This window comes from Marmota marmota, unplaced genomic scaffold (assembly GCF_001458135.2).
Source record: "Marmota marmota marmota unplaced genomic scaffold, marMar, whole genome shotgun sequence".
In the NCBI taxonomy this organism is placed as follows: domain Eukaryota; kingdom Metazoa; phylum Chordata; class Mammalia; order Rodentia; family Sciuridae; genus Marmota; species Marmota marmota.
Genome location: NW_026000082.1, coordinates 1,003,225 through 1,031,196, shown reverse-complemented (window position 1 = coordinate 1,031,196; position 27,972 = coordinate 1,003,225). Strand labels below are relative to the sequence as shown.

General features: G+C 39.2%; 1 protein-coding gene across 8 annotated transcripts in view; it reads left to right on the top strand.

Moving 5' to 3' along the window:
- Nucleotides 1-27,972, top strand: part of Pde4b (phosphodiesterase 4B) — a 523,657-nt gene that overhangs the window by 407,097 nt on the left and 88,588 nt on the right. For 5 of the 8 annotated variants that reach the window (XM_048815208.1, XM_048815207.1, XM_048815209.1 and 2 more), the window contains 4 exons: nucleotides 873-1,067; nucleotides 9,979-10,015; nucleotides 10,139-10,209; nucleotides 18,679-18,728. In XM_048815208.1, the coding sequence (XP_048671165.1) occupies nucleotides 873-1,067; nucleotides 9,979-10,015; nucleotides 10,139-10,209; nucleotides 18,679-18,728 (353 nt within the window). The other 3 variants (XM_048815214.1, XM_048815215.1, XM_048815211.1) reach the window with 3 other exon arrangements.

Here is a 27,972-nt window from a genome sequence, read left to right as displayed (position 1 = left end):
CATAGAGAGTGATAAAGGAGGGACATGATGTCTAGGTGATATCAGGATGAGGAAAGAAAATAAGAGACAAAACCTCTGCTAAACCTGTCTGTGTGATCATTGATGAGGTCTTCAAATAATTCTGAACTTGAGGGCATCTCCCCAGAGAGAAGCAGATGATCAGAAATGGCACTGGCACTCCTCTGGGGGAGCCAGCGAGGGCATCTTCTCCAGAGACCAAGCTCTGCAGCCTTGGAGAGTAATTTGGTGTTATCAGATTAATTAAATCCTTTTCTGTGGTTAAACTTGCATATGAATATTAAATCTCAGGCTGGGCCTCCCATCTAATCAGACAGTGGATGTTTTCATGATAACACTTTGTTCCCAAAACATTTGGAAGTGTGCATATTGTATTTTTAATGAGACTGTGATATTTATTTATGGCAGGAAGAAATCTTCCAGCTAGGAAGTCTCATTCACATAACAGCTCTGTGTCTGACACCTAGAGCTGTGCTAGATGTCCCCTCCAGACTTGCTTATTATCACAAATTATTTTACTTTCAACTCTCATTCTTAATTTGTCATAGTTGCTCATGTTGCTGAAAGAGGTCATGGGATTTGCTCCTGGGTTCAGATTCTGATGGTCATTATTGATGAAGATAATATTAGGTAAATGAATGAAATTCTGTGGGACTTGGTTTCCTATATTTTAAAAATGGGAATAATAATGATTCTAACTCAGAGCTATCTTATGAATTAAAATTTTCCAGAAAGCATAAAGCTTCATGCAGTGTGCTTGGCACCCAGTACTGCCACACGTGGGTTTTCAAAGTATGTTGGATGTCTTCGTCTGTGACTCTCATGTGACCCGAGCTTCCTGTTTTCTCTTTAAGCTTTGATGTGGAAAATGGCCCTTCCCCAGGTCGGAGCCCACTGGACCCCCAGGCCAGCTCTTCCTCTGGGCTGGTGCTTCACGCCACCTTTCCTGGGCACAGCCAGCGCAGAGAGTCCTTTCTATACCGGTCAGACAGCGACTATGACTTGTCACCAAAGGCGATGTCAAGAAACTCATCACTTCCAAGCGAGCAGTGAGTAGTGTTCTTCTTGTCTGGCTCCCAGCCTCGCATTACCTCATCTTCACCCTGTCATAGCAGCAGCAGCATCAGCTGCCCTCTAACCTGAGGGAGAAGGGACACAAAAAAATGAACATGACCAGAGGTGACAGGGTTGACCATCTTAACGACATCAGTGCTTTACAGCATGTGAATTTGTAACTAGAGTCTCCAAAGGTGTTTAAACACCTCAGGCACAGCGTTCAGTCCACATCTGTTATGTACACTTAAAAAAAATTTTTTTTCATTGAACTTCATTTCCTGAACTGCTGAATCATTTATGGAATAAGAACCTTAACACATTTCGCAAATCACACTTGAGTTGTCAGCTGCATATGCAGTTTGCATGAGGCTCCCCCAGAGAGAAAAAATGGTGGTTGGTCACCTGCATTTCTTTCACTGGCCTTTGTCTGGTGGCATTTAGGTCGTCACTCGGATACATGCCTTTGTCCTTTCTCTGGAACCTAACACAATACCCGCTTGTTGCCTGACTCCTTGGTGAGACACAGCACACGTCACCGCCCCGCAAAGCACAGCTGATGTTTTTGTTTTGCTCCTATTAATTGTAGATCTCTAATTTTTATTTAAAGAACAATGACTGGGTTGTATTGCCTGCTTATTAAATTTCTGAAACCAAATAAAATTGGATGCTAAAATCCATGCCTTAAAAGGTTTCTGGGCACACATACAATTGCTTTTAACATCATATGTTATAAAAATATCAGTAGCTCCCTAAAGTCTCCAGCCTGGAAAATTCCACTGGGTTCTCTTTCACTATTAGAGAGGAAGCCAAAAAGGTTCACCTTCTTGTAAAGGGGCAGAGGGCATTTTAAAGCTAGAGGGAAGAAAATGTTCCTTGGTTATTTCTACTAGAAAACTTTAACAGAAGCACCCCAGCCCTAAAATATTTAAATCATTATGTGGACCAAAATTCATTTTTTTCGCTCATTTTTAGTTAATATTTACTGAACTCTCTTACGTGCTGTGTAATGTGCCAGACAAATGTGGGGATAAATGTTGAACAACACAGTGGAGAACTCACAGATGAGTTAAAAAGCATTCCCCCAAGTTTGCTTGTTCTCATGGAGATTGCAACTAACCAGGAATGATCAAAGGAACACACACATACACATTTTACTCTACAGAGTAGAAGGAACATGGCATTTAATGAGCATTTACCCTGGGGCCAGTTTCCTTTACTTGTATTCTCTGTTATTTGTCATAGCAACCCTGTCAGGTAGGTCCCATTATTATCCCCACTCTGTAGATGATGAAACTGAGACTCTGAGAGATTCAGAAACTTGCCCCTATCTCATGACTCTGTCTCATATTATATCCCCTCATGTAGCTAAGAATCAAGTCCATTTCTTGTTGCTGTAACAAAATGCCTGTGATTCGGTACTTTATAAATGAAAGAAATTTATTTGGCTCACAATTCTGGCAGCTGGAGGGTTGAAACAGCATGGCACTGACCCCTTGACTGCATTTCAACCTGTCTGAGAAATAAAAAAAGGAACTAACCACATACAAAACGGGCCAACTGAGTAGGCTGGACCTGCTTTATAACAAGTTGCTATCATATGAGAATGAACTCACTCAACAAGACCTCCATTAATTCCTTGCAAGAGCAATACCTGTAATGACCCAATTACCTCATACTAGGTTCCACCTCTGAAAGGTTCCACTACCTCCCAACATCACCATACCAAGACCCAACTTTGAGCATATGAACTCTTGGGTGATACCCTCAAACCATAACTAAACCATAGAAATTGTCATATTCAAAAGTTTTGAACTCTCGTTGTCTATGTTCTTTATACTGTGAAGGTAGAAAACGTGAGTACAAAATAGAGGTACCTGAGGCTGGAGGAGGGGTGGTCATTTGGTTATGCTTCATGCAGGCTCCATATTTTCTGACTATGTCTTGGGTGGTAACCATTCACAGTGAATACACTAGGAATCCTTATTTCCGCCTTGATAAAGACCTTTCTAGACTTCATCATAGGAGAGCATTGGAAATGTAGTGAGCTCAAAGAATTCAAACTTCATTCATGTGGCATTTTACAGATAGAAGACTAGCTTTGAAAAAAAGTCTTTCCCTAAATTAATTCCTCAGGTATAGTTCACCAAACTTGTGCTAGGTAGTATGATGAGTCTCCATGCATTCCATCTTCACAGAAGACTCCATCCAAATTTCAGACTCAACTCTGGTGTTTCTCTCCTCAGAATCAAACATTAGAGAAAATTTGCCCTTGAAGAGACCTTGAAGATCACAACCCAACTCAGTCTGTAGCTGATGAAAACAGGATGTAGTTCTGTATTACTCTGCACCTGGTATCCCTGTTGCTAGTGGGTTACCTTTTCTGAAGTTTTACTGACCAGTAAAAGTTTCCCCCAACTCTAGAATCCACACAGTGATGCCAACTTTAAATTTAGACAAGTAAGCTTTTACAAATGTAAATTACCTTATATCATTCTTACTTTTTAAGGACTTTTAAAAAATGTTGGAAGGGCACAGTTTCACAATAATAGTCTCTCCTGAGAAAATAGAGTTGGCAACTTAATACCACCTTATGCAGATAACAGGATATATTAAACTCTTTGTAAATAAAAATAGCAAAAGATTTTGTTTTAAAATTTTTCAACATTACAATAAAATCTTTTTTTTGTTTTGCTAGTGTAAGGTGTTGTACATATGAATATAACCAAAAAAAAAAATCAGAATTTAAATAATACCCAGGTTCTTCTGGTATTTCATTTGATCAGCACTATGTTGGAAAATCCCGTTCCACACAGGCATCTGGATCTAAACTAAAGTAATGCCTGTAAACCTCTTTCTTCCCATTTTTACTCTTCAGAATGAACTGCAAAAAATACAGCAGCAGTCCCTAAGCTTCCCATATCTTCTCCCAATAGATCCAGGAAGAAAATGGGTGATGATAAACTAAGAGTTTTGAAATGAAGGCCACTGTGTGGGCTATACAGGATGTTCTCTGCTCAGGAGTGCCTCATCCCAGCAGAGCAATGATGAATTTATACGAAGTGGAAAAATCTGCATAATTCCACTGCATTAAATTCTAATAATAGGGGAGACACTAGCTTTTAAACATTTTTTTTTGTCTGAACTCTTTCAGAAGAGTAAGAGAAAATTTAAAGTAGAGAGAATAGGTTAGTTATTAAGCATAAAAATGTGAATGGAAAATAAAAATGGCTTTCTAGTGAAGTCAAACAAGATCACCATGGAGTTCCAAAAGGAAATTTTAGATACTTTCCTAGATGTGGCAAGAATCTGTTGTTTTCTGTTCATTTGCTGGGTTGCAGTCATCTCTCACGTATTGCCTTTGCATACCCGGGTACAGATTTCCCAATAGGTACAGAAAGTCTTAGAAATTGGTGAAACCAGATTCATTGCCCAAAATTGTGGCAGGAAATGCCCCAGACAACAAGAAGTCTTTCCTGCAAAACCAAAGGAAAGGAAGCTCCTGGCTTTTCTCATTTGGTCATCCCATTTGTAAATCTCTATGAAGTCAAGGAGTTTTTTCAAGCTGCAATTTACATGAGAACTAAGTGGTTTCTAGAGAGTTGTCAAGGGAAATGAGACTGAAAAACCAAGAGGAACAGTACAAAGAACAGTTTTTCAAACGTAAGACCTGATGGCTGATGGGTGACCCAAAGAGTACAACATGGTTCCTATGAGTTAAGTTAAAGACTGTAACCATCCCATTCTCCCACCATGGCTGTTGAGACATTGAATTGCTTTCATATCTATAAGTAAAAGCACATTTTTATTAATCAAGTTCCTCATGCTATTTACTATTTAAATTCCTTTACATATATTAATTCATTCAAAATCTACATCTACAATGTGGAAGGTACTATCAGTTTCTTATTTTAAAGAGGGGAACATTGGGAAACCAAATAGGAATCAAAGCTTGAGTCCCAAGAGTCCAGGTGGCTAAACCAAGTGGATATTGAGCACATAAATACCAAATGAGACTAAAAATCTCTGTTCTGCCTAACTTTCCAATCGTTATAAGGTCCCATTCATTCTTTTTCTTTTTTTGGGGGGGAGGGGGGCTATTACAGGGGATTGAACTCAGGGCACTCAACCACTGAGCCACATCCCCCCTCCAGCCCTATTTTGTATTTTATTTAGAGACTGAGTTGCTTAGCACCTAGCTTTTTGCTGAGGCTGGCTTTTGAATTTGCAATCCTCCTGCCTCAGCCTCCTGAGCTGCTGGGATTACAGGTGTGTGCCACCACTCGCAGCTCAATTCTTTTTTAAATAAATATTTACTTAAACTTAGGCACCTTACTAAAAATGAGACAATTTCAATTCCTTCAAGAGAACTAAAAGATTTGTTAGTCAACAGGTGATCTTAGTACTTTTAGGTAAGGGCAAAGGCACAGAGATTTGCATAGGACTGAAAAGTTTGGCCAGGCAGGCTGAACAGAGGCTTTGAGGTGACATTTCAGAAGTGTTAGGCTGACTGAAAGGTTGTACTGGAGGACAGGCCATGCCAATGAAGCCTTCAGTTGCAGGGGAGCAGTGTGGGGAACCACAGCTTAGCATGAGTGAGGCAGAGAAGTTGACGGGGTGGAGAAGTGGTGCGAGAGGCTGGAGAAGGAAGCCAGAACCTTACCATGAAGGGCTGTGCTGCAGGCTGGTCTTCAGCTATAGACAAGCACTTGGGACTACTAAAGACTTTTTTAAGCCAAAAAAAAAAAAGTATAATCAGATGTTTGCTTTTAAAAGAAGCTCTGATTGCACAGTGAAGAATGGTTTGCAGAGCAACCAAGCCTAAAGAGCCAGGCGGTAGGTTGCTTTGGTAATCCATATGATAGAGAATGATTCTCAGAACAGGTCCAGTGGATGATTAATAAGCATTTGCAAGTTAGGATCAAAGGGGTCCATAGTTTATTGTTGGGATGAGGAGAATGAAGTTTCAAGTTTGGTCAAAGAGATAAGTGGTCACATCATTTCTTGGGATCCAGAGCTTCCTTTTATCACACGAAATAATGTCTATGAAAGCACTTTGTAAACTGTAAAGTACATTGTAAACTCACATCCTCTTGATTGCAACAGGGACAGGCATGAGTATCTTAAAGAAGTTCTCACCAGCTTGGAAGATAGACATGCAACTCTTTAATCATAGTTATAAAGATACCACTATTAACAAAAATAAATATAAAATAAATATAAAGATATAAAAATAAAAATAATATAAAGATACTACTATTAACTTAAAATAACTATGATGAAATAAATAAATGCTTTTTTTTATTAGTTGTTCAAAACATTACAAAGTTCTTGACATATCATATTTCATACATTTGATTCAAGCGGATTATGAACTCCCATTTTTACCCTGTATACATAATGCAGATTCACATCGGTTACACATCCACTTTTTTACCTACTGCCATACTAGTGTATGAAATAAATGCTTTTATATGACAATCCCTGTTATTAAGAATTGTACATATATAATATCTCATTTAATTGTCATTTTACAGATGAAGAAGTTGGAACATAGGTTATCTGATGTTTCAGAGCTAGTAATAACACAATTATAAAGCAAAGCTTGCTGTCTATCTCCAAAATCTGCTCCTACCCACTATAGTATACATATCTCTATGAGGCAGACCAAAATTACAGTTCTGCACAAGAAGGTATCAGAAGAAGGTGAAGTTAATCCATAAAATGTAGAGTACAGCAGTTAGAAGCAGGATTTTTGCTTTCTGGGGAAATATTTCATTGTTCTGAGAAGACATTCAGTCAATTTCAAAACCCACTGCTAAGACTCAAGATTATAGTTCTCATCTCCAATTATTCTACAAAATTGTAATGTACTGGTTTTTTCACTAGATGTTGCTCATGCAACGGTTCTGAATATCCAGCCTTGTTCCTAAGCACAATGGCTTTTTCTGGTGGTTTGGAAAATCAAGAAAGGCATTAGTGTTTCTAATCAAGTGTTTTGTTATTTTCACGCCAGTATACTTTTAATTGGTAATACATTAAATTATGATTTTCAAAATTCAAATAGTTTCATAACCTGGAATATTTTGTTTGTTTCAACAATTTTATTTTGTTTCTGTCCTGATACTCATTATAAACTATCTGATATTTTCTCTAGTAGCCCTCAGTGACATCCAGCATTGGCTTTTGCAGCTCAAATCCTTTGTGGGTTAACATGCTTACGATCTGCAAATCCATCAAATCCATCTCCTGCTCTGGAACATTCTGCTCTTCTTAACTTCAAAAGCTCAACAGTGATAACATTCCCTATTAATGTTTGTTTATCTCCTTTAATCATTACTTTATGCAGTTTTAGTAGCTTCCCAATTCATTTACCAATACATCAGCTCTAAGTACCACAAATATATGAATTTCATTGTGCTATTTGCTGTCAACAGATTTTTACACTCCAGAAATCCAGGAATCGTAAGAGATTTGCTTGATTCATAACAACTCACTCTGACATCTTAGAAACAATATGGACCTTGCATCAGTAATCTCAATGAGCAGCTATATTTTTCACCCCTCTCAAAGTTCATCTTAAGAAAACAACTAGGAAGAAGTTTTTGATACAGTTCATCACACATGTATCACAACCGCTCTTCTTCTAATTCTTTATTCTCTCTCCCTTGGACTACTTTGCAAGAGCCCTAAGGTTCTTCCTTGGAATATATATATATATATATATATATATATAGCCACCTAGAGAAAGCCATCCCCTGCTATTGCCTTAAGTATCCCTATGATTGTAGGAGACCCCCAACTTTATAGATCTAATTACTGCATTTCAGCCTTATTGCTTGATGTCTCTGCCAAGTGCCTTAATACCACATGTGCTCTGAAAACTCAGAATTCTCCAAATGCCCCAACTCCTCCTTACTTGTTCCTACTCATGACTATTTTCTCAGATACCTATTTTTTAAATTGAAAGCAATATTTCTTTATTCATTTAAATACCGAGTCCTAGCAAGACCTCTGGAATGTCTTGAGCTAGTCTTGTCCTATCTTGGCCATACCCATACCTTCTCATCTGCAATACCTCCTACTCTTCTTTCTGAGTATGTCCCCTCTCTGATCTATCCTTGGCCTCCCTAGCATTTGACCTACAAAAACACTTTCAGTTTGCTTCTCTTACTTCCCATCTCACTAAGAAACTTCACTTGCTTATTTTTTCCTACCAAATTAAGCACCAATTCCATAATCTTTGACCAGGCTGTCCATAATATGGGTGTGGGGACCTTCTCACCTTCTTCTCTACAAATGTCTGTAGCCCTCTCTGAAAGGCTGCCCTTCAAAGTTCACCTCAAACAATACTTAGCCTTTCCTTATTTGATTTGTCAACTGTGCAGTGTCACCGTAAAATAGGAAGCATAATATTTAAAGCACAGATTGTGGGAATCAGTCTCAGTTCTTTGGCTGATTAACATTTTTGGTTAAGCAACTGGGTAACTGCTCTGCAGCTGGCATCACCTATCACATGTGAATACCAAACAGTACCTGCCTGAAAGACTTGTTCTAAGATTCAAATGAGATAATGTGCATAAAGGAGCTGACACACACATATTTATGTAGCAATCATGAGGACAGAGGGGTAGACAGAAGGGAGCCCACCATTACCATCTTCTGTGCTGCTGTTGTGAGTCACACAAAGAATGCTTCCCTTTTGTTGATATTCTTTTTATTATCATTGTACAAAGTGGGCACACAAGAAGTTTGCTAGATTAAATTGAATGAGGCTCCTAGCTAAAGACAAAGATGGAAAGGGACATAGAGTATTAAATAGGGCCCAGGCTAAAAGCCTGAGCCAGAGAAGAAGAAGTCAAGGAGGAGGCATGCATTGTTCAAATCTGGACACCACCACCCCACCGCCAGCCTCACATAGTGACTGGTATGAGGCACATGCCTAATAATTGTTGGAGGCACTCATATGGTTAATGAATAGGCTGCCATATTTGCATGCATATGGCAATCATGAGGACAGAGAAGGGAGAGACAGACTGTGAGGGGAGCTCATTGTCACCAGTTTCGGTGCTGTTATGATTCACACCGTGACAAAAAAATTGGCCTGATTTTGTGACTGCAGCTCAGGCTGACACGTGGCCTAAGATCTTCAGTAGAGAGCTTGCTGGATGTCGGCATAAGTGGATTTATTAAAGCAAGCATCAGAGAGAGCGAAGGTACACTTCTGAAAACACTTTTCTGACTAGTCCCAAGTACAGATTTACAAAACACTAGCTACACATTAATCAGGTCTTCAGGACCAAATGAGTAACAATGGTGTGGTTTTAGGAGGTTCAGTCTGTTCACTTCCACTAAAAGCTTTTCCTTGGGTACTTTAAGAAAAAAAAATTATATTAAAAATTAAAAAAAAGTAATGGGATTCCCAGACAGAAATCTGTGTTTAAATGGCATTAAAGCTGTGGTTTAAATCAACAAAAGCCAGGAAATCCAAAGTTAACCTTTATCCAGACTGTTATACCATTTTTTCCAACTCTGTGTGTGCCTGTGAGCAGCCCTCCCTTTGAATTTCCTGGCTCTAACAACCAAAATCCACAAGTCGCTTTGAATTACAGTACTCTGGGTCTGCTGTTTAATGGAATGATACCCTGAGGATATAAGCTTACTTGTAAATGCTTGTATGTGAAATCACCGTAAATCTAGGAGTCATGAACTTGGTGCTATTTTTTTTTTCTTAAAAGCTCTTGGGATCCCCATTTTTGCCTGATTGCAAATCCTGCCTTCTATCCAGGTAGACGTACTTATAGAATACATGTGTTGCTAATATTGATCAAGTTATATTATAGCTTGTGTGTCATGGTTGCAATTCAGGTGTGTTTCTGAATGTTTCTTTTTCTCTCTTTTCTTTAGACATGGCGATGACTTGATTGTCACTCCATTTGCCCAGGTACGTATTATGCTGGTCTTGGCTCAATCTCACTCTGTCCCTGGGTGTGGTTCCTAAATGTGGCCTTGGAGCCTGGCACCTGTCCCCTTTTGTCACTAACCATTTGAAACCTTTTCTTTATAGGTCCTTGCCAGCTTGCGAAGTGTGAGAAATAACTTCACTCTACTGACAAACCTTCATGGAACATCCAACAAGTAAGCACTGACTCTGTGGAGTTATGAATCCCTTCCATAAAAGAAAAAAAAAAAAAAAAACACCTAACAGCAGTTTTTAAAAACCCACAAACAAACAAGTATTGCATGGAAATTTGCTCTCCAAACTAAATACACAATGAAATTTGTATTTCCACAAACAATGAAATTTGAAAATAAGATAGAACACTACAGTATTTTGAAACTGGTAAGACATTAGAAATTATCTAGTCTGGGTTTTATTGATTTTTGAACCCTTAACTATACTAGAGGAGTTCAATAAATGAAATAATGAGACAAGGATATTTTTTAAAATTTTATATTTGTCATATTGGCCAAAAATGACCAAAAATGCTATTAAAATTCTTTTAAAATAAGATGTTAATGAATTAAGAGACTCAAATTTAGAATTAAAGATAACCAAAGCTCAAACTCAAGTTACTTGTTGTTTTTTTTTTTTTTTCCTTTTTTTGAGGGGTGTGGTTTTTTGATAATACATAAAGCAGGTTCGTGCAGTTTGATGATTAATAGTGGAATTACATTCTTCTCTTTCCCTAGTGAAATACATGACCTTGCTTGTTTCAATTAACATTGCCAATCCTTGGTCTCCTCATCTGTAAAGTGACGGGGTTGAACTTGTTATTCCTGACAGTAACTTTCTCTTCCAAAATCATTTCAATCCATAAGCCTAATGTAAGTGCTATACAGTTCACTCTCCTACATGTTTTAATAGATCCTCAGGCTCTGAGGGTCATAGAATCCATGATGCTCAACCTTTGTGTTTAATTGAAAGATAAATGCAAGCCCTCGGGAGCAACCATGACATAGGTAAAAGACACAGAGGGACCAAAACTTAAGTCTTTCGATTTTTCAGTGTTCAAAGTACAGAGTGTCCTGTCTGTGGTCTTTGTAAAGTCATTCACCAATCCTCTATTTTGTGATCATTCAAATCTCCCTAGAGTGGGTTTATTAAAAGTGAGAGTGGCCTATTTTGAGTGATTTCTTTTCGGTTCACTGTCCTATAACTTGTTTTTAAGCCTCCTTGTGAGACGAATGTGCCTACCCGAGCAGAGGCTTTTCCACCTTTGGACTCTATTTTTCTAAACTATTCTCCAGATTTCTAACAGAGCAAACTTTCTGTTTGATCACAATTGTTTGTTGCACTCATATGGTTAATGAATAAAATGCATATTTGTGGACCATTGCAGTGGTCCACTCCCATCATTAAGAAAAAATTTAGAAGCTAGTGCTTAGTACCCAAGGTACCTTATAGCCCAGATCAAATTAATATGACTGATTGTTGGTTGGGTTTATGTTTAGTGTCGTGTACAGATAGATTGAACACCCAATCTGAAACTCCAAAATTTGAAACTAAGCGTTAGCCAACATGATACCAAAGGTGAAAATTTCCACAGCAGACCTGTCATGATGGGTTGCACTGAAAACACACGGGCACTAAAAATATTGTATAAAATTACCTTCAGGTTCCATGTATAATAAGGTGTATATAAAACAAAAAAATAAATTTTGTGATTATACTTGAGTCCCATTTCTAAGGTATATGATGACGTATTTGCAAATATTCTAAAATCCCAAACCTGAAACACTTCTGTTCCCAAGCATTTCAGATATCAGATACTCAGCCAGTATATGAAACTCTGAGACTTGACCCAGCCTCTTCTGGAGTGGTACTCTCTGTTTACTTATTTATCAAAATCCATCCAGTAAGGACTTATTCAGTATGTACTATTCATTCATGCATGTACATGTGCACTGACAAATATTAGCTAAGCACCCACTTTTTGGCAAGTACTGATTATATAATAGTGAACAAAACAGACAAGTTCTCTGCCCTTTCAGGGCTTACTGTCTAATAGGAAGTGCCTGGGGATCCAGTGGTGAATAACCAGACCAGGTCTCCAGCCACATGGGATTGTGTTCAATAGTTGTGGTCTAGCGGTTCCCTGCATGCTCTCTTCTCCATCCTAATTGTGGACTTTTTGTTCTCTTTTCCTGAAATGTCTCCTTCCTCCTAGTGGTGTCCTCTTGGCCAGGTCCTAGCTCTATTTTATGATAATATGATATGGTGTCCCTTCTAGTATCACCTTATCAGAATGTTTTCCCTTACTCTTCCATAGCATAGTGACCCTCATGTGACTGGAAGATATTCTAAAGACCCTAGCACATTCCTTTGTGGATCTTGGCCAATCACTAGACTGTGCAGCTCTTAGAGGGAAACTTGGATTTATTTTTCTTTGAATTCCCAAGAATTAGTAGAATGCTGACACACAGTTTAATTTTCCATAAATAGTCATCATATATATGATTTTCTGAATAAGTAATGATTCAAGAAAGTTCCGCAATTTTTTAGAAAATTATTTTCTAGAAGTGATTCTCCTCTATTCCTATATTTTTGTTTTTGCTTTCTGCAGAATAACTTAAAATTATGTATTTGTGCAAGTTAATTTCTTTCTCTAAATCTCCGTTTCCTAGTCTGTAAAATTGGGTTGTTTTGAGGATTAAATGAGCTGATATTTGTAAAGCATTCAAAACACCATCGAGCCCAGCAAATTTAAACTGTTATAATTGATAGACAATTTCTCTTGCTAAATCCAGAAGCACTGTAACACTGTGGTGTTTTCATATCCATTATCTAAGTGACAACCACCATAAATGAATCTCATGGCAGGCCTTGGCACCCCCTCTCTGTGGGTTAGGAAACAAAGCTTCAGGAGAGGAAGTGACAAGCATATAGCCACACACGTCTGGTGAGCAGCAGTCACACTAGAAACCTGGCTTTCTGGCTCTCATTGCAGAGCTCTTCCCATTCTCTACCCCTACTAAGTCCTCTGGGTTATGGGAAGAAGTCCCTGGAGAGCTTTGGAACAATAAGCTTTAAGAAGAACTGATGGAACTGATGACAGTCAGAGAGCCCAAAGACAGAGACGTTAGCTAAGATAGTATTTGCAGGAAATAAAATGTGAGGGCCAAAATGATATAGGGGGGAATGGAGAGGAAGGATGAAAAAGGACACATTTTAAAGGGTTCTTTAGCATGACTGTACCCAAACCACTACACTGTGTAGCTCCAAGGAAAAAGAGGGGCGGGCCTAGTGATTTCAGCCTGATTCGTTAGCATGGGTTAGGTGGTCTTTCCTAGTTAGTACTGGGGCATTCATCCTATCCCTGCTGACAATTAAATTATGTCAGCTTAAATTACTTTCTTAACAATCAGGTCCTCAGATAGTCCTGTGGGTTTGGGGCCATATAAGCTTTTATGAATCAAATATCCTGAGACCATAATTGCCATACAAAACCTGACTTACAGCCTATTTCCACCCCTCAAATCGTGGCCCTTTGTGTCACCTTTGGTCCAAAACAAACCACAACTACCAAACAGAATAGATCTCCAGCTATAGGATAGCTGCATTGACTGACATTTCTCAAATCCACCAACATGTCTGTACAGAATTGATCCTGTTATTAATTGCTATTATAACCAATAGCAAGCAACAAAAACTTAAGACAGGGAAAATCCCCACTAGAGCTCCACCAAAGGGAGTGTAGCCCGGGCTACAAAAGGAGTGTACCAGAATGATGGGTTTGGACCACAGTTGGAGCAGCCTGGCAAGGGCAGGTTGGAGAACTGAGGGTTCATTTAATGAATTCTCCATAGTCTATTCCTTGATAGTCAATAACCTCAAACAACTGGAGAAAATCCTAGAGAAGGAAGTGCAGATAATATTATGTGCCAGGAGTGGATACAGCATCCTAAGAGCAATGAAAGACATTCCAGATGTACACTTATTTCCCACCCCCAGCCTCCACATATATCAAGAATATAAGATTCATGGACTTCAGAAGTTGCTTTCTGGGATATTTGACTTGGGTTCAGGGTGCCACTCCCTGTCTTGAATGAAACACTTAAGCAATAATTATTTCCTTGGAGTGGTTTGTATGAGACATCTGGTTAGTGTGGTTTGTATATGAAAAGGAACTCCCACATAGAATAGCACTTCTCAGAGTGAAGGTTTCTTTTATCTCTTGGCTCTTTGCTCTGCATAAAAGTAGTCCATTGTCTGCCTGAATTTTACCACCCAAAGGGTGAAAATCGAAAGGTTCCCATTGAACTGATTTCTTTGCATCTCCATGGTGTATCACACGGAGGGACACTTGATTGGGCCTGTATTTCTTGGCTGCACATTCAGCCTTATTTCCATTATCCCTGGAGTTAATTTTGAAAATATGGCTTTCATTTAGAGTTGTTAATATAGATAAGCATCCCTAAACTATTTACTGGCTTCAGACTTTTCCTGATGGAGTAATCAGATGTCTGTGTGAAAGTGCCCACAGTCCAGGAGTCAGTAACCAGTAACCAGCCTGTAGCAAGGTGTCCTTCCTCATCCCACTCTGTCACTAATATCATGCATGTTACCTGTGGCTATCAGGAAATCAATGCAACATCTTTCTATTAACATTCTTCCAAAGCATAATCTAATTAAAATATAAATAATCTTTGGGAGAGAATTAATGATCTCATTTTTTTAAAGTGTATGTCTGATATGCCTTTCATTGCTTTATGTACTTTGGCATGGGATTTAAATTAGCTGAGAATCATAAAATCTTGAGCATTCTGGGCTGGAAAGAACCTAGCCAGATTTCCTCAGAGTAAGTCAGAAAAATATATGAAAAACCCCACACACAGGCCTGGCACATTGTAAATCAGCAGTAGATGTTAGCTGCTGCCTGCTCTCCCCAAGTCCGGAAGAAAGTAAAAGGTTCATGTGAGTTGCCGAGGGCTACTCAGTTGGAAGGTGTTAGAGCCAGGATTAGAATTCCTACTTTCTTATTCATAGTCCAGTTTTCTCTCCATTGTACTATTCAGGGCTGGAAAAAATTAAGTGCTGTGGCCCTCCCTGTTCATATCACCATCTCCAGCAGCCAGGCAGAGAATTTCTTATGATCTTTCCCTAAGTTATGGGCCATTGGAAGTTAGGCCAACAATATCATTTTCCCCTGCATTCATCACAGTTTTCTCACTGGAATTCTTATGTCCTCCAAGCAGTAATGTGGCTTTCAGAAGTTATTCGTTTAAAATCATTAAACCTTTTTCTTGCACCAGATCTCAAGAATAAGTGATGAACCACATAAACATGGTTCCTGGCTTTCCAAAGCTTACACACAGAGATGCTTATCTGAACTAACAACTCTAAATGAAAGTCATATTTTCAAAAACAACTTCTGAGATGAAGGAGTTTATGTAATATGTTTAATTTCCAAGAAGTTCATTGAGAGAATTGGGTGCTATAAGCAAAGATGGACAACATTTAGAATCTCCTAGTTTACTCTTTCCTTTCACAAAGGCTTCTTTGTAACTCAGGAATAGATACAAAATAAGATCATTAAAAATGGATTATTACTCCAGTGAATATGCTTTGAATATCTACATCATACCTAATATTATGCTAGATTCTAGAGGTACTACTATGAATAACACTCAGTCTTTGCTTACATTTCTCACAGATGAGTTGGGCAAACGGATAGAAAAGTGGTAAATGCAATACACTGTAAGCACAGCAATGATGGGGTAGACTCAGGAAATATTATAGCACTGGACAAGGCCCACTCGTAGGCCCTGAGTGCAGTCCCAGGTCACATGAAAGAGTTAGCTACTTAAAAAGGAGAAGAAAGATGTTCAACTAAACAAAATGTATGCAAAGGCACAGCCATAAATTAGATTTTGCGTGTTCAAGAGACAGTGAGACATATATAGAACCAAGACTGTTATGTGAAAAGGAACACATTCCTATGGAGTATTTGGTTCCTTAAATCACTTTTATACCAAAGGTCCATCCAATCAAAAGTCTGCCAATGCTTTGGGAGTTCAACTATTTGCCAGGAAGCTGGTGGGTCTTGCATAGGATATAAAGAACTGGATTCTGCCACAGATTATTGGTCGAGATATATGTACCTATATGAATCATAACATGGGAAATGACTCCAAAGACACATTAGAGTCTAGAGGAAGAATGATTTTCAGCTGAGAAGAGTATCCTTTGAGAAAGATGCTTGGTCTTTGAACAGCAGGTGATATATAAGGTGGGAAATGCTTCCCTGGCAGAGGAATGACCTGAGCAGTGGCAGGAAACAGACAACACATATTCAAGGAAAAAGAAGTAATCAAGTTTGGCATTGGCCAAGCATGAATCAAATCTTTCCCAGTCCACCCATCTATCCATTCATTCATTCATTCATTCATTCATCCATCCATCCATCCAGTTATTATTTAATTCAACAAGTATTGCTGGGGGATCGATAAGTGAAATACCATCCTGTATGCCATGCTGGGATCCAGGAGTGAACAAGTCATTGCCTACCCATATACAGTTTACCTTGAAGGAGTCATCTATTGAACTCTAATTGGGGACTATTTTAATTACAGTTTAAAGCTCTACAAAGGAGCAGTACAAGATGCATAGAACACATAGTCAGTGGTTTGAGAAGAAATGTCAGGCAGGAGGAATTCAGATAAGCCTAGAAAAAGTATGTTGATGCGAGAGAGTGAAGGACTTTGAACTCCAGGCCAAGGGTTTGGAATTTAATCTCTCAGTTTTCCTGAAAAACAGCTCTCAGTATTCACGCAGGTGTTATCAGCAGAGGGTATAAAGGAAAGAGCTTGCACTTTGGATTCAGAAAGACTTGGCTTTGAATCCTGCCGGTCGGAAACCATGTGTGCTTTAATAACTTCTCTGAGCTTGTTTCCTTATCCTTAAAATGCAATAGTATTCCCACTAAAGGAAGCAGTGCAGTGTCTTACAGAGAAAAGATCATTAGATGATAATTTCCCTTCCCTTTCACATGAAAATTTGGTGCCACAGAGGATTTGAAAGTACCTGCCTAGCCAGGTGTGGTGGCACACACCTATAATCTCAGCAGCTCAGAAGGATCGCGAGTTCAAAGCCAACCTCAGCAATGGGAAGGCACTAAGCAACTCAGTGAGACCCTGTCTCTAAATAAAATACAAAATAGGGCTGGGGATGTGGCTCAGTGTTCTAGTCCCCCTGAGTTTAATCCCCAGTACCAAAAAAAAAAAAAAAAAGTACCTGCCTAGAATCACTCAGCTAGGAAATTAGTCCTGAATATGGACCCTATCTACAGACTATAGCTACAGTGCATTACTATGTAGAAGCTGGATTACCCATAAGGGATCAGAGATTGATAGAGTACTTAGAAAAATAATTATGTAGGAAAATCAGTAGGAAAAGCCTTCTTTGGCAACAACTTTGTAGGTCTTTCTCTACTGTTCAGAATTTGGCTTCTTTGGCAAACTTCTCTGTGCCTGGGAATGCACAAAGGAGTAAAAATATGGATTCCCAGGCCTCATCCCAGATATACTGAAATGGACTTTCAGGGATAAAGAAAGGGATTCAAGAGACCTCCCCCAAATGTGTCTGATGCTTATCCATGTTTGAGAGCTTTGGGCCTAAGGTGCCACTCTCTTGCTCATTGCCAACATCCTGTTGCTCCTTAGTGGGATAGAGAATCCTTAGTACCAGTGGTTCTGAAGGAGGGGTCCCCAGACCCCAACAGCAGCACCTGGCAACCTATTAGAAATGCAAACTTTCAAATCCAGCCCAGGTCAACTGAATCAGAAACTCCAGAGGTAGTGTTTAATAGAATGTTTTAATAAGCCCATTAGGTGATTCTAGTGCACCCTAAAATTTGATAGCACTGGGAGATTCTCAGGAATCTGGGAATCCAGAAGAGTCTGCCAACATTAGTTCTGCAAAGCATGAGGCTGGTGAAACCAGCAAAATTAGGGGAAGAGGTACAGAATAAGAAAAAGAAACAAAAAGGAGAAAAAGACCCACTATTAGTGTAACATGGGTTTGTTTGCTTGTTTCATTTGAGTGTTGTTATCAGGAAACTTGCTATGATGAAGAATGATGCCCCAGTTCCTCCATAAAAAGGCAGTTCCCTAAGTTAAGCAAGCTGGGTTACTGTTGCTTGTGGCTGGGTGACCTTTAGCAAGTGACTTCAGCTCTTGAGTTCCCAGTCTCCTGAGATACAAAAACTGCAGGGCCTGAACTTTTTGCTCTCTAAGGGTTCCTCTGGTTGCACTACCCAAAGGAACTGGGATTCACTCTGACATTGGAATGATGCCTGAGCAAATGTCTCCTCTTCTGAGAGACTCCTGGGACAGCAAAACACCAAACAGAGGGGCTGACTAGGGACCTGGTAAACAACTTCCTTCCTGAAGAGTGAGAACATCCTGAGGCTGTGCAGAGGGAAATTCCAGGCCATCTGGATGTGAGAGAATTGTAGTCATCGACCCACGTTACAGGAGCCTGCCTTCCGGAGATAGCATTATGTCACTTGATTGCTCATTATGACCTGGAAAACTCCTCAGTGATCACAGCAGGGTGGGAGCATTAATACACGAACTCAGCCCTTCTTTTCTCGTTCTCCACAGGAGGTCCCCAGCGGCTAGTCAGCCTCCTGTCTCCAGAGTCAACCTGCAAGGTAGGCCATGTCATCAGAGATAATCTCCATGTTTCAAAATAAGAACTGCCTCTTATTCAGAACTGCCTTTGGAATAACATTTGTTTGCATGCTGTGGCTCTCAGAAGAATGTCTCTTGGTGACTTTTTTCAAAGGTATACTAAAGCTTCACTTCATGCCAAGTAAAACCAAATTAAAAGCAGTATTAAAAAAATGTGCCCATTTTATGTGCAGGCTTTCCAACTGTGATGGATGGAATGAGCTGCTCTTTCCCACCAGAGGAGCAGCCATCAGAGCTGTGATAGAGTGCAGGCTGACCTAAGCCTTTAGGCTCCAGTGAATTCCAGGAGAGCTGACCTCAGTGACCCCCCCAGGTGCCCACACTGGCCTCAGGGGTTCCAAGGATATGTTAGTGGTTTCCTCTTAGCATCAATCATAGCTGTCACTACACCTACATCTTTTCCAGGTGTGAAACCGAAGGTTCTTCCAGGTCACAAATCATTTCTCGTGGAGATTTTCAAACTTGTTCCTCCAAGGTGTTTTTTGTTACTTTCTTTTAAAAAAACCTAATCTCTCATCATTCAGTACTGTGCATCTGCTTTTCCTGCAGTGTTGAGAGTGATGAGAGGAAGGACCACCATAAGGGAACACCATGCAGATGAGTTGAACACAAATTATTGACACAATACACAAACCATTAGATCACCTTTTCTTAAGTCTAAATGCAGTTTTTCCCCTTGATCCTGCCCCACTCTTGTAGTAGTGAGTTTCAGCAAAACAACAGAAGAAACTATTAAGATGAACTCAAAGCATAACCACCTCACATCTAACATTGCCTATCACACGATTCCATTTCTAGCAGCACTGTACCTTCCCCTTTAGACTTAGCTCTTCCTTACCTGGAAGTTCTGATCTCATGCTAGTACTCTGACCATAAGTATCACGAAAGTATCACAAAAGCCCAACTTCTAAAAGAAGGGAACAAAAGCTGCGATTCCATTGGCTCATTGGTTTCCAAAGTATTTATGGCAGACGCTTCTAAAAATATTTTTACAAAAGAAAGATTGCAGACAAGAATAAAAGTGAAAGAAAGACATTAAATAAGGGTGAGTTTACTCTGGAGCCCCATGATAGGAAATAAATAGAAGTAAATAATACTATTAACTATGGACTTCAAAAACCTAGGGTGCTGGATGTACTGTTTTCCTTTAGAAGTTTTACAAAAAGAAACAAAATAGAGTGTTTTATCATATAACTGGTGTTGCATACTTGGAGATGAAAGGAGCTGGGTTTGAAACACCTATCATTTCATCTCACTAGCCGACCAGTAAGGTACGGCTGCTGGTATTTCTGTTTGGCAAATTTGCTAAGATGTTTTTGAGATCAATTTGAATATTTAGACTGTGTTTCCTTTTTCTTGTGATACATACCGACAGATAGTAGGACAATATGTGACATTTATGGTTCTATAAATTAGTTCATTAGCCAAAGATGCTGTTGGAAAGATTGTTTTGTGATTTTTGGCACAGTAACTACAGCTTGGCAGCTAGAGATTCTTTTGCTAAATTCCTTTAAAACAATGGAGCACAGAAATGACAATACCACTTAGGCAATTTGTTTTTGTCTGTCTTTGTGGCAAACTACAAAAAATCCTGGCTTTTCACTGGGAAGAGAATGTAGTGATACCAATTATTACGTAATTATGGGTTTCAAAATCTTCTTAACCACAGTCAGAAAAGGAAGGAGGAGACACACATCCCGTGTTTTGTTCTTATTATCAGCTTAAATAAGTCAGGCAGATTTTTCCTGTTATTTTAATATTTATCAGCATATGACAAAGAGGTGTGTTTAAATAGAAACTTTAAAGGGGAATGAAAAATAAATGGCTCAGAGCAAACAGAATAGAGAACCAGAGTGGCTGCTTTGAAACATGATTTTTCATGATAATAAGATCAGATTTTCACTTATTAGTACTGTACTCATGTATTTCAATTGAAATCTAAAATAAAAGATTAAAAAAAAATCCACAATAATGTAAGCAGATTTAGCAACAAAGTAGTTCATTAGCAAAGCGTGATTGATTCAGACAACTGCTTTCTTGCATACAAGCAAGTTTGAGAAAAAGTGGAATCTTCTTAAAAGGCAGCTTCTCAGTGTCCTCCTACTCCTTCTCTTCCTCCTCTACCTCCTCCTCCTTCTCTTTATCTTCTATATAAATAAAGGAAGTACAACTCATTTTAACAGCTAATTTTCAGAAGTCAAAAAACTGAGACATTTATTCTTGCAAATTGATCCTTCACGCAAAAGTCAAAGGAAATCTCTCAGTTTGAAATACATTTTTTTTCTCATTGTTGAACCAAGCTAATTCTCAGCTCTCATGGCTCAACACAAATTTTTCTTTTTTGAAAAGACATTTAAAAAAATTTTTTTTTGGTATAATTGTTCCTTTATTGTGTCATGGCATTGATTTAATTCTGTGATGCATTGTAACTCCTGGAATGGCTTGTCCATTGGAGCTGAAGCTCCTGAAGTTTCAGGCTGTGCTATATTCCTCTCTTTATCATTCCCAGTGTATCAACAGTGATTTTCACGTGGTAGAAATGCAATAAATGCTGAATCAACCAGGACAACCACATAAAATGTGGGGACTTTAACTGGAGGAAAATGCTCATAAAATTAAATTTTTAATAATGAGCCAGTATTTTTATCTCTGTGACTATGAAAATATTCATTCATGCTTATCTTTCATATTAAAATCAATTGCTGCATTGAAATTTAAAGAGGTCCATCCTATAATTGTGCATACATGTTCAGTGTGTCTGTACATGTTTTGAATAAAAAGAGTTAAATCTAGCTGGGTGTAGTGATGAATGCCTGTCATCTCAGCTTCTCTGAAGGCTCAGGCCAGAGGATGCAAGTTCATGGCTAGCCTAGGAAATTTAGCAAGGCCCTCAGCAACTTGGCAAAACCCTGTCTGAAACTAAAAAATAAAAAGGGCTGGGGATGTGGCTCAGTGGTAGAGTACCCTGGGTTCAATCCCCAGTACCAAAAAATAGACAATATAAAAGAGTTAAGTCTTGAGGAGGAAAACTGAGAAGAGTAATGATTTTTCAACCCAGGAAGAAGAGCAGTGTGGAAGCCATATGCTCCCAGGTTGAGGAAAATCAGGCAATAAATCCTCCTGAGGGTGTAGAAAATGCAAATTCTGGAGTCTAATGAGCATCTCCATTTGTCTCACATTTTGCCTTTTCACAAGCTTGAAATCCAGGCTTTCTCTGTGTGGTGCTCAAGGATTGAAACAGAAAGTTTAAAAAAATAGAAGAGAGAAAACTCTAAAACAAGGCAGGAACTTGAATTCTGTCACCTATACGTATTCAAAATGGAAAACTGAAATAATTCACAGGATTTCAGGCCCCAAAACTATCTTCAATAGAGAAAAATCACATCATGTAATTTTTTAAAATGGATGCACGTGAGGTTATGTGATCATTATCTCACTTTTCTCACCCGTCTATCCTTTGCTGTTGCACATATTTTATTAAGGATTGTAGGAATGTCATTAATGTGAGGATTTACTCAGAAAAACAATTACCAAGTGATCTCGGCCTTTTAAAATGATTCTTTGCTTTATAAAAGGATTGGAGAACTATTGCTTTTAATAGTCAGCACCACTGAGTCATATGAATGTGACTTGATTTATAATAAAATGTACCATATATAATATTTTAACAGTCAAACTGATGTGTAAAGTAGGATGTTCTATACTATTTTTTTTGTTCTAGATTTTTCCATGAAACATGTTGAGTAGGAACATCACCACTTGTGGATCAGATATTATAAGAATAACTCAGAAGTCCATGGCTCATCGGAAAAGACAGCAAACCACCCAAATGACTAGAAAATTGTCTTAAGGACTTCAGCCCAGACTGCTGCAGGTGCAGTCTATCTCAGCCTGGGTATCTACAGGCTTGGTTTATGGTGGTTTCTAACATTAGTCAATTAGGATGCATTTCCAGAAAAGACTGTGTTCAGAGAGATAGAATGAGGTAGTACAGCATTTTCCAGTAAAGTCTGAAATGGGTTGACCTAAGTGAAAAAACTGACTTCGGTAGGTTTTTTCCAGTGCTTCAGAAAATATATTTCTTCTGATATATATATATATATATCCAGGCTATTCTGAAGGAGGAAATGACTCTTTACCAGTTGACAAACGAAAGAAGAGGTTTTTCTCCTGGAAAGCCTATTTTTCTATGTGGGTTCTTCCCATATCTTTTCTTGATTATGAGTATTTCTGAGGTTTGAGTGAAGGTACCAGATGCAGGATCTGTTCAAGGAGTAGATGAGAGCTCAGTTGGATTGTCTTTGAGTCTAAGCAATTCAGAAAGTCAAAACATTGATTGATTCAGTTCTTATTCTTTGCCAGAGTTTCCAAGGCCTGGAAAGAGAAAGGGGCACAGGGCTGTCTGAGAACTCCAACAATGGCCTGAGAGCTCCTCTATGTCAGATGACTGGAAATGAAGCCTAGCACAAGCGGAACCTTTGCTTGGTTTCTACATTAAGCAAGAAATGTCAGGCAGGATTACAACACTTATGGGCAAATAGGAATAAAATCAATCTTGTTACCAAAGGCTGTGTCCAATCACAATAAAGGACAGATTGGAGGAAATGACAAATAAAAAAAGTAGAAATATCAAACTATGTTTTCCTCATCATTTTTAATGCTGTGTGACCTGAATTATTGGGATAAGTGGCTTAATTACCCACCTTGAGTGTTTAAGCAACCTGCATACAAAATGATAGGACGAGTACACCAGAAAAGTCCCAAGTAATTCTTAGAATAATTCCCTAAATGGTTGTTTTGTAAGAATTACTTTTGTCTAAAATAGCCCTCTTGTGAAAGTTTACCCCAGAGCATCAACCCACTGAGCTGTTTATATTGATTTGCAATTATTTCACATATGTCTAAAATTAAGTATGGACAGTGGCAAAAACATTAGCAAGTTAGCTAAAGTGTGAATAGTTAAAATGTTACCCTTGAACAAACATTGCCAAAAATAATGTCCTGTTCACTGGCAGCTAATTTTACTCATTTAAAATTGATTTCTAAATTTAACATGGATATTTTTTCATATTAAATGGAACCTATGAGACCTGCAGCATCTAATCGCTCACCAGCTGCCTGAAGAGTTGAGTTCGTTCCGCATGGACTCCACTTCATGTTTTTGTACTGCTGAGAAACACCATCCACCCACCCCCCTTGAAAGTTGGAATCATGCATGTTAGTAAGTATTTCAGTTATGCTATTGACGTCAATGGAGTCATTAAATAGATTGCTGGCCCTCCCAGAGGCAAATCACTGCCAGGGACCTAGATACAGACACGTTTTTTACAAAGACAACCATCAGGTTTTGCTATAGCAGTAAGCCAGAGAAAGGGAAAAGTTTATACTGTAGCAGACCTATCTCCAAACAGTTTCTTTCTTTCTTTGGCATTTTAGTTCCGGCCTTTCTTTCTCTTTGGTTACATACAGTAGGCTCAGGAAGATACCCAGATATTGTTCCCCGAATGTTTTGTGTGCAAAAGTATCTCCTGTAATTAAGACCATGACAGGAGGTACCCCACTTCGAAAAATGAGTCTCACCTTTTGCTCTACCCAGCCGATCTGATCTTGATGTTTATTTGGTGGCTTAAATTATCTAGTCCAATCGCTATTGTCTGCCAGTAAGGTTGTGTTTGATATATGTTTTTCTGAATAAACAGCTTCCTACACACACACACACACACACACACACACACACACACACACACAATTTGTCCTTTTTGCTGCCTCCATGTGGCTCAAACTGCTGCATCTATGAATCAACCTTTCTTTATGCAGCCAACACGGTCCTGGGGCACCGGGGCTGTGTAGCAAAGGGAGGAGGAGGCTGGGAAGAAAGATTCCCTTCTCCTGGCTGCCTCATGCAGGGCTTCTGCAGGAGGATGTCCACGTGCCTGTGTCCTCCCAAACCCCAGCTGCTGCCTGCCTCAAGCCTGATCATGCAGCTCCCAGGCGTGTCAGAGAGCCCTTCAGAAAACAGCTGCCTCTTCCTGGATCTTCTTGACAGCTCTGTTTACCTGGGCAGCCTCAGGAGTCAGAGCCAAAAATTCACCTCACACCTGGATGCTGCCACCTCCCAGGCTCAATGTCAGGGAGCCACCTTCGGCAGATTTCTCAAAGTCTGGTTGTCAGAGTCTACCACACACTGGCTATATAATCCTCCTCTCACTTCAGTCCCTGTCCTGCCACTCCCTGCTGTCCCAGGCTCATCACTAATCATGCATATAAACTCAGACATCTGAACACCTTTGGCAACCCCTTTTGGTCCATCTGGAGACCCGGATCCATCACCCCTCCACCACTCTTCCTTTTCCTGCATCCTGGTTTCAGGAGCAACATCACTAACCACCTCTTTCATCTCTCTTATTGTCTATATAACAGCCAGTGGTTAGTTTTGGGTTTTTTTTGTTTTGTTTTTTTGTCTTTAATCTTCCCTCCTCTGTGTTTTCTCCACTGCTTCTCCTGGAGTTCAGTGCATTCTCATCCTGCACCTAAACCATGACGGTCATCTTCAACTTGGTTCGTAGTCTACCTTCCAATCCAGCTGCTATTCCGGTTCTAGAACTATTATTCTAAACCCAGTTACAGTTATGTTATTTTCTTATTTGGCTCTTCTTAGCCTTTAAGATCAGATCCAAATTTCTTGGCAGGTATGCAAAGGCCCTTGGAATTTTGCTCCTAACTTCTTCTCTGACCTCATACCCCCATGCACCCCACTGATGGCTGGACTTTTCTGAGAGTCTTCCTGCAAGCACTGGCTCTTTGGTTTCCCCGCCTTTTTACCTACTCTTCCCTCTACTTAGATTGCCTCTCCCCAAAATACCATCACATATTCAGATCAGGGATTTTCTTACACTGAAACTATGAACAAGTTATGTTCTCTAATTCTTAGATTCTAGAGTCAGGAGAAAAAAATATATATATATATAGTCTTATTCTAGGCCTGGTATATAGTAAATGCTTACAAAACACTACTTCCCAATTGGAAAGTCCCTTTTTCATCCTTCAGGACTCATCCCATTTGCTCACTCAGTCTCCTCAACAAACCCAAAATTATTGTTTGATTATGGTCTCAAAAATCTTAACTATTGTACTTGTCATATTATGTTGTAATTATTTTATTAATTTTCTCCTCTTCTAAATCAAGAGCAGTATTCCAAATTCAAATACTAATCCTCTTTTTTTTTTTGTAGCCCTGATATATAACATAAAACATAATCAATGCCCAATAAATGTATGAGAAAATACAATTGAATGAATGCCTGGCCATGCCTGAACCCAAAAGTACTATAAAGGAACTAGGTGCATATTTGGCTTTGTTCAGGCCTGCCTAAATATCTGCTGGCTCCCAGGGCATGTGTACAGCGCTGGCATCCCTGGCTGACCTTGACTACATGTGATTTTTTCAATGCACTTGAAGTAACCTCTTTATTATATCACTTCAGCACAAAGTGGTCCTGTTAAAAGAAATGGAAGAAAACAAAATGACTAAATATGTCGAGTTTGTCAGACTATACAGTATTTTCCTCTTAGTTTCTAGCACAGGACCAGACACAAAGTAGGTACTTCAGTGGAATGCTAATTTGGGAATCTGAATCAATCTCTCAGGTTACTTCCCTGAGACTCAGTTTTCTTATCTGGAAAATGGCCTTTTTAATATTCTATTCCATAGGATTGTTGTTAGGATTAAATTGGAAATCCTAGGTAGAGTGCTTATAAGTAAGCCAGGCTGCCTCTTTCAAAATCCAGCTCTCCTACTGGGTTTCTTTGGGTCAAATTACTTCAGATTTTTGTTTCTCAGTTGCCTCAGCTCTGGCATTGGGTTGATTGGGTTGGATATTGCACCTACTTCACATGTTTGTGGTGAGGATTAAACATGCTAACGTAGGTAAAGCATTTGGAAAGCTGCCGGCATTAGTGTTGGTGGTATCAGTCCATAAGCAGCCTCACACAACGTCCAGTACAGGACAAGCCCTCAGAGTGTGGTCCATAGAGAACACGCCTTCTGGTAGCAGTAGGGAACCAAAACAGAAAGCTGTGCTGAGATGGTTCTGAAGGTTCCTGTCTACTTCCCTTCCATAGTAATACAGTAGTCCCCCTTTATCTGTGTTACACTTTTCATGATTTCAGTTAGCCTTGGTCAAGCATGATTTGTAAATATCAAGCTAAAAATTCCATTTAAAATTTCAAAATTTTATAATTGTATGCACTTCTGAATAACGTGATGAAATCTTGCACCATCCTGCTCCGTCCTGCCGGGATGTGAATCACCACCTTGCCTAGCATATCCATGCTGTATACTCCACCTGCCCGTTAGTTGCTTTGTAGCCACGTTGGTTATCAGGTGACCACTGTGGTATCATAGTACTGTGTTCAAGCAACCCTTATTTTACTCAATACAGTAATTGAGCTATTGTATCATTAGTTGTTGTTAATCCCTTACTATGTCTAATTTATACATTAACCTTTATCAGAGGGATGGATTAAAAACACACACACACACACACACACAGCATTTAAAGGGTTCAGTACTATCTGTGGTTTCAGGAGGTCTTGGAATATATCCCTTGCAGTTAAGAGGGAACTACTGTACAATCTAAAAAATAAAATAAATAATTTATTTTTTAAAAAACCCTCTTTCTTTGAAGGTTAAGAGTCTTTTCCCTGCAACCATAAAAATCCAATGATGTAGAAGTAGATTTAGAGCTGAAGGTAGGATTCTCTAAGACATATAGTAGAAAGCCCAAGAGACTTGGAAACACTAAATATAAGAGGACCCTAAGTATGGTGGTTTCTCTTAAAAGCAGAGTGGAAAGAAGAAAGCCAAATTACTTAGGATTCTGATGAAATAGATCTGCATTGACTGAGAACTTTCTTTTAAATAAGCCGAGAGGAGGACAGTTTTAAAATAGCATGATTACAGCTGTAGAGCTCATCACAATTGTACTGAAGTTCAGACCCAGGATTGGCACACACCAATGCAGAAACAGGTTCTTTAATCCAAGCCACTCAGCAAGGAGAAGGAGAAGAATCAGAGAGAAGTTTGACTCCTTTGGAAAGACTTTGTGCCCTTTCCAGTTACTATGGGGAGTGGGAAAACACCCTCATACCCACCTTACCCTCTTCTGCTCTCTTTAAGAGCAGGTCAGGGCTGGTCTGGAGGAG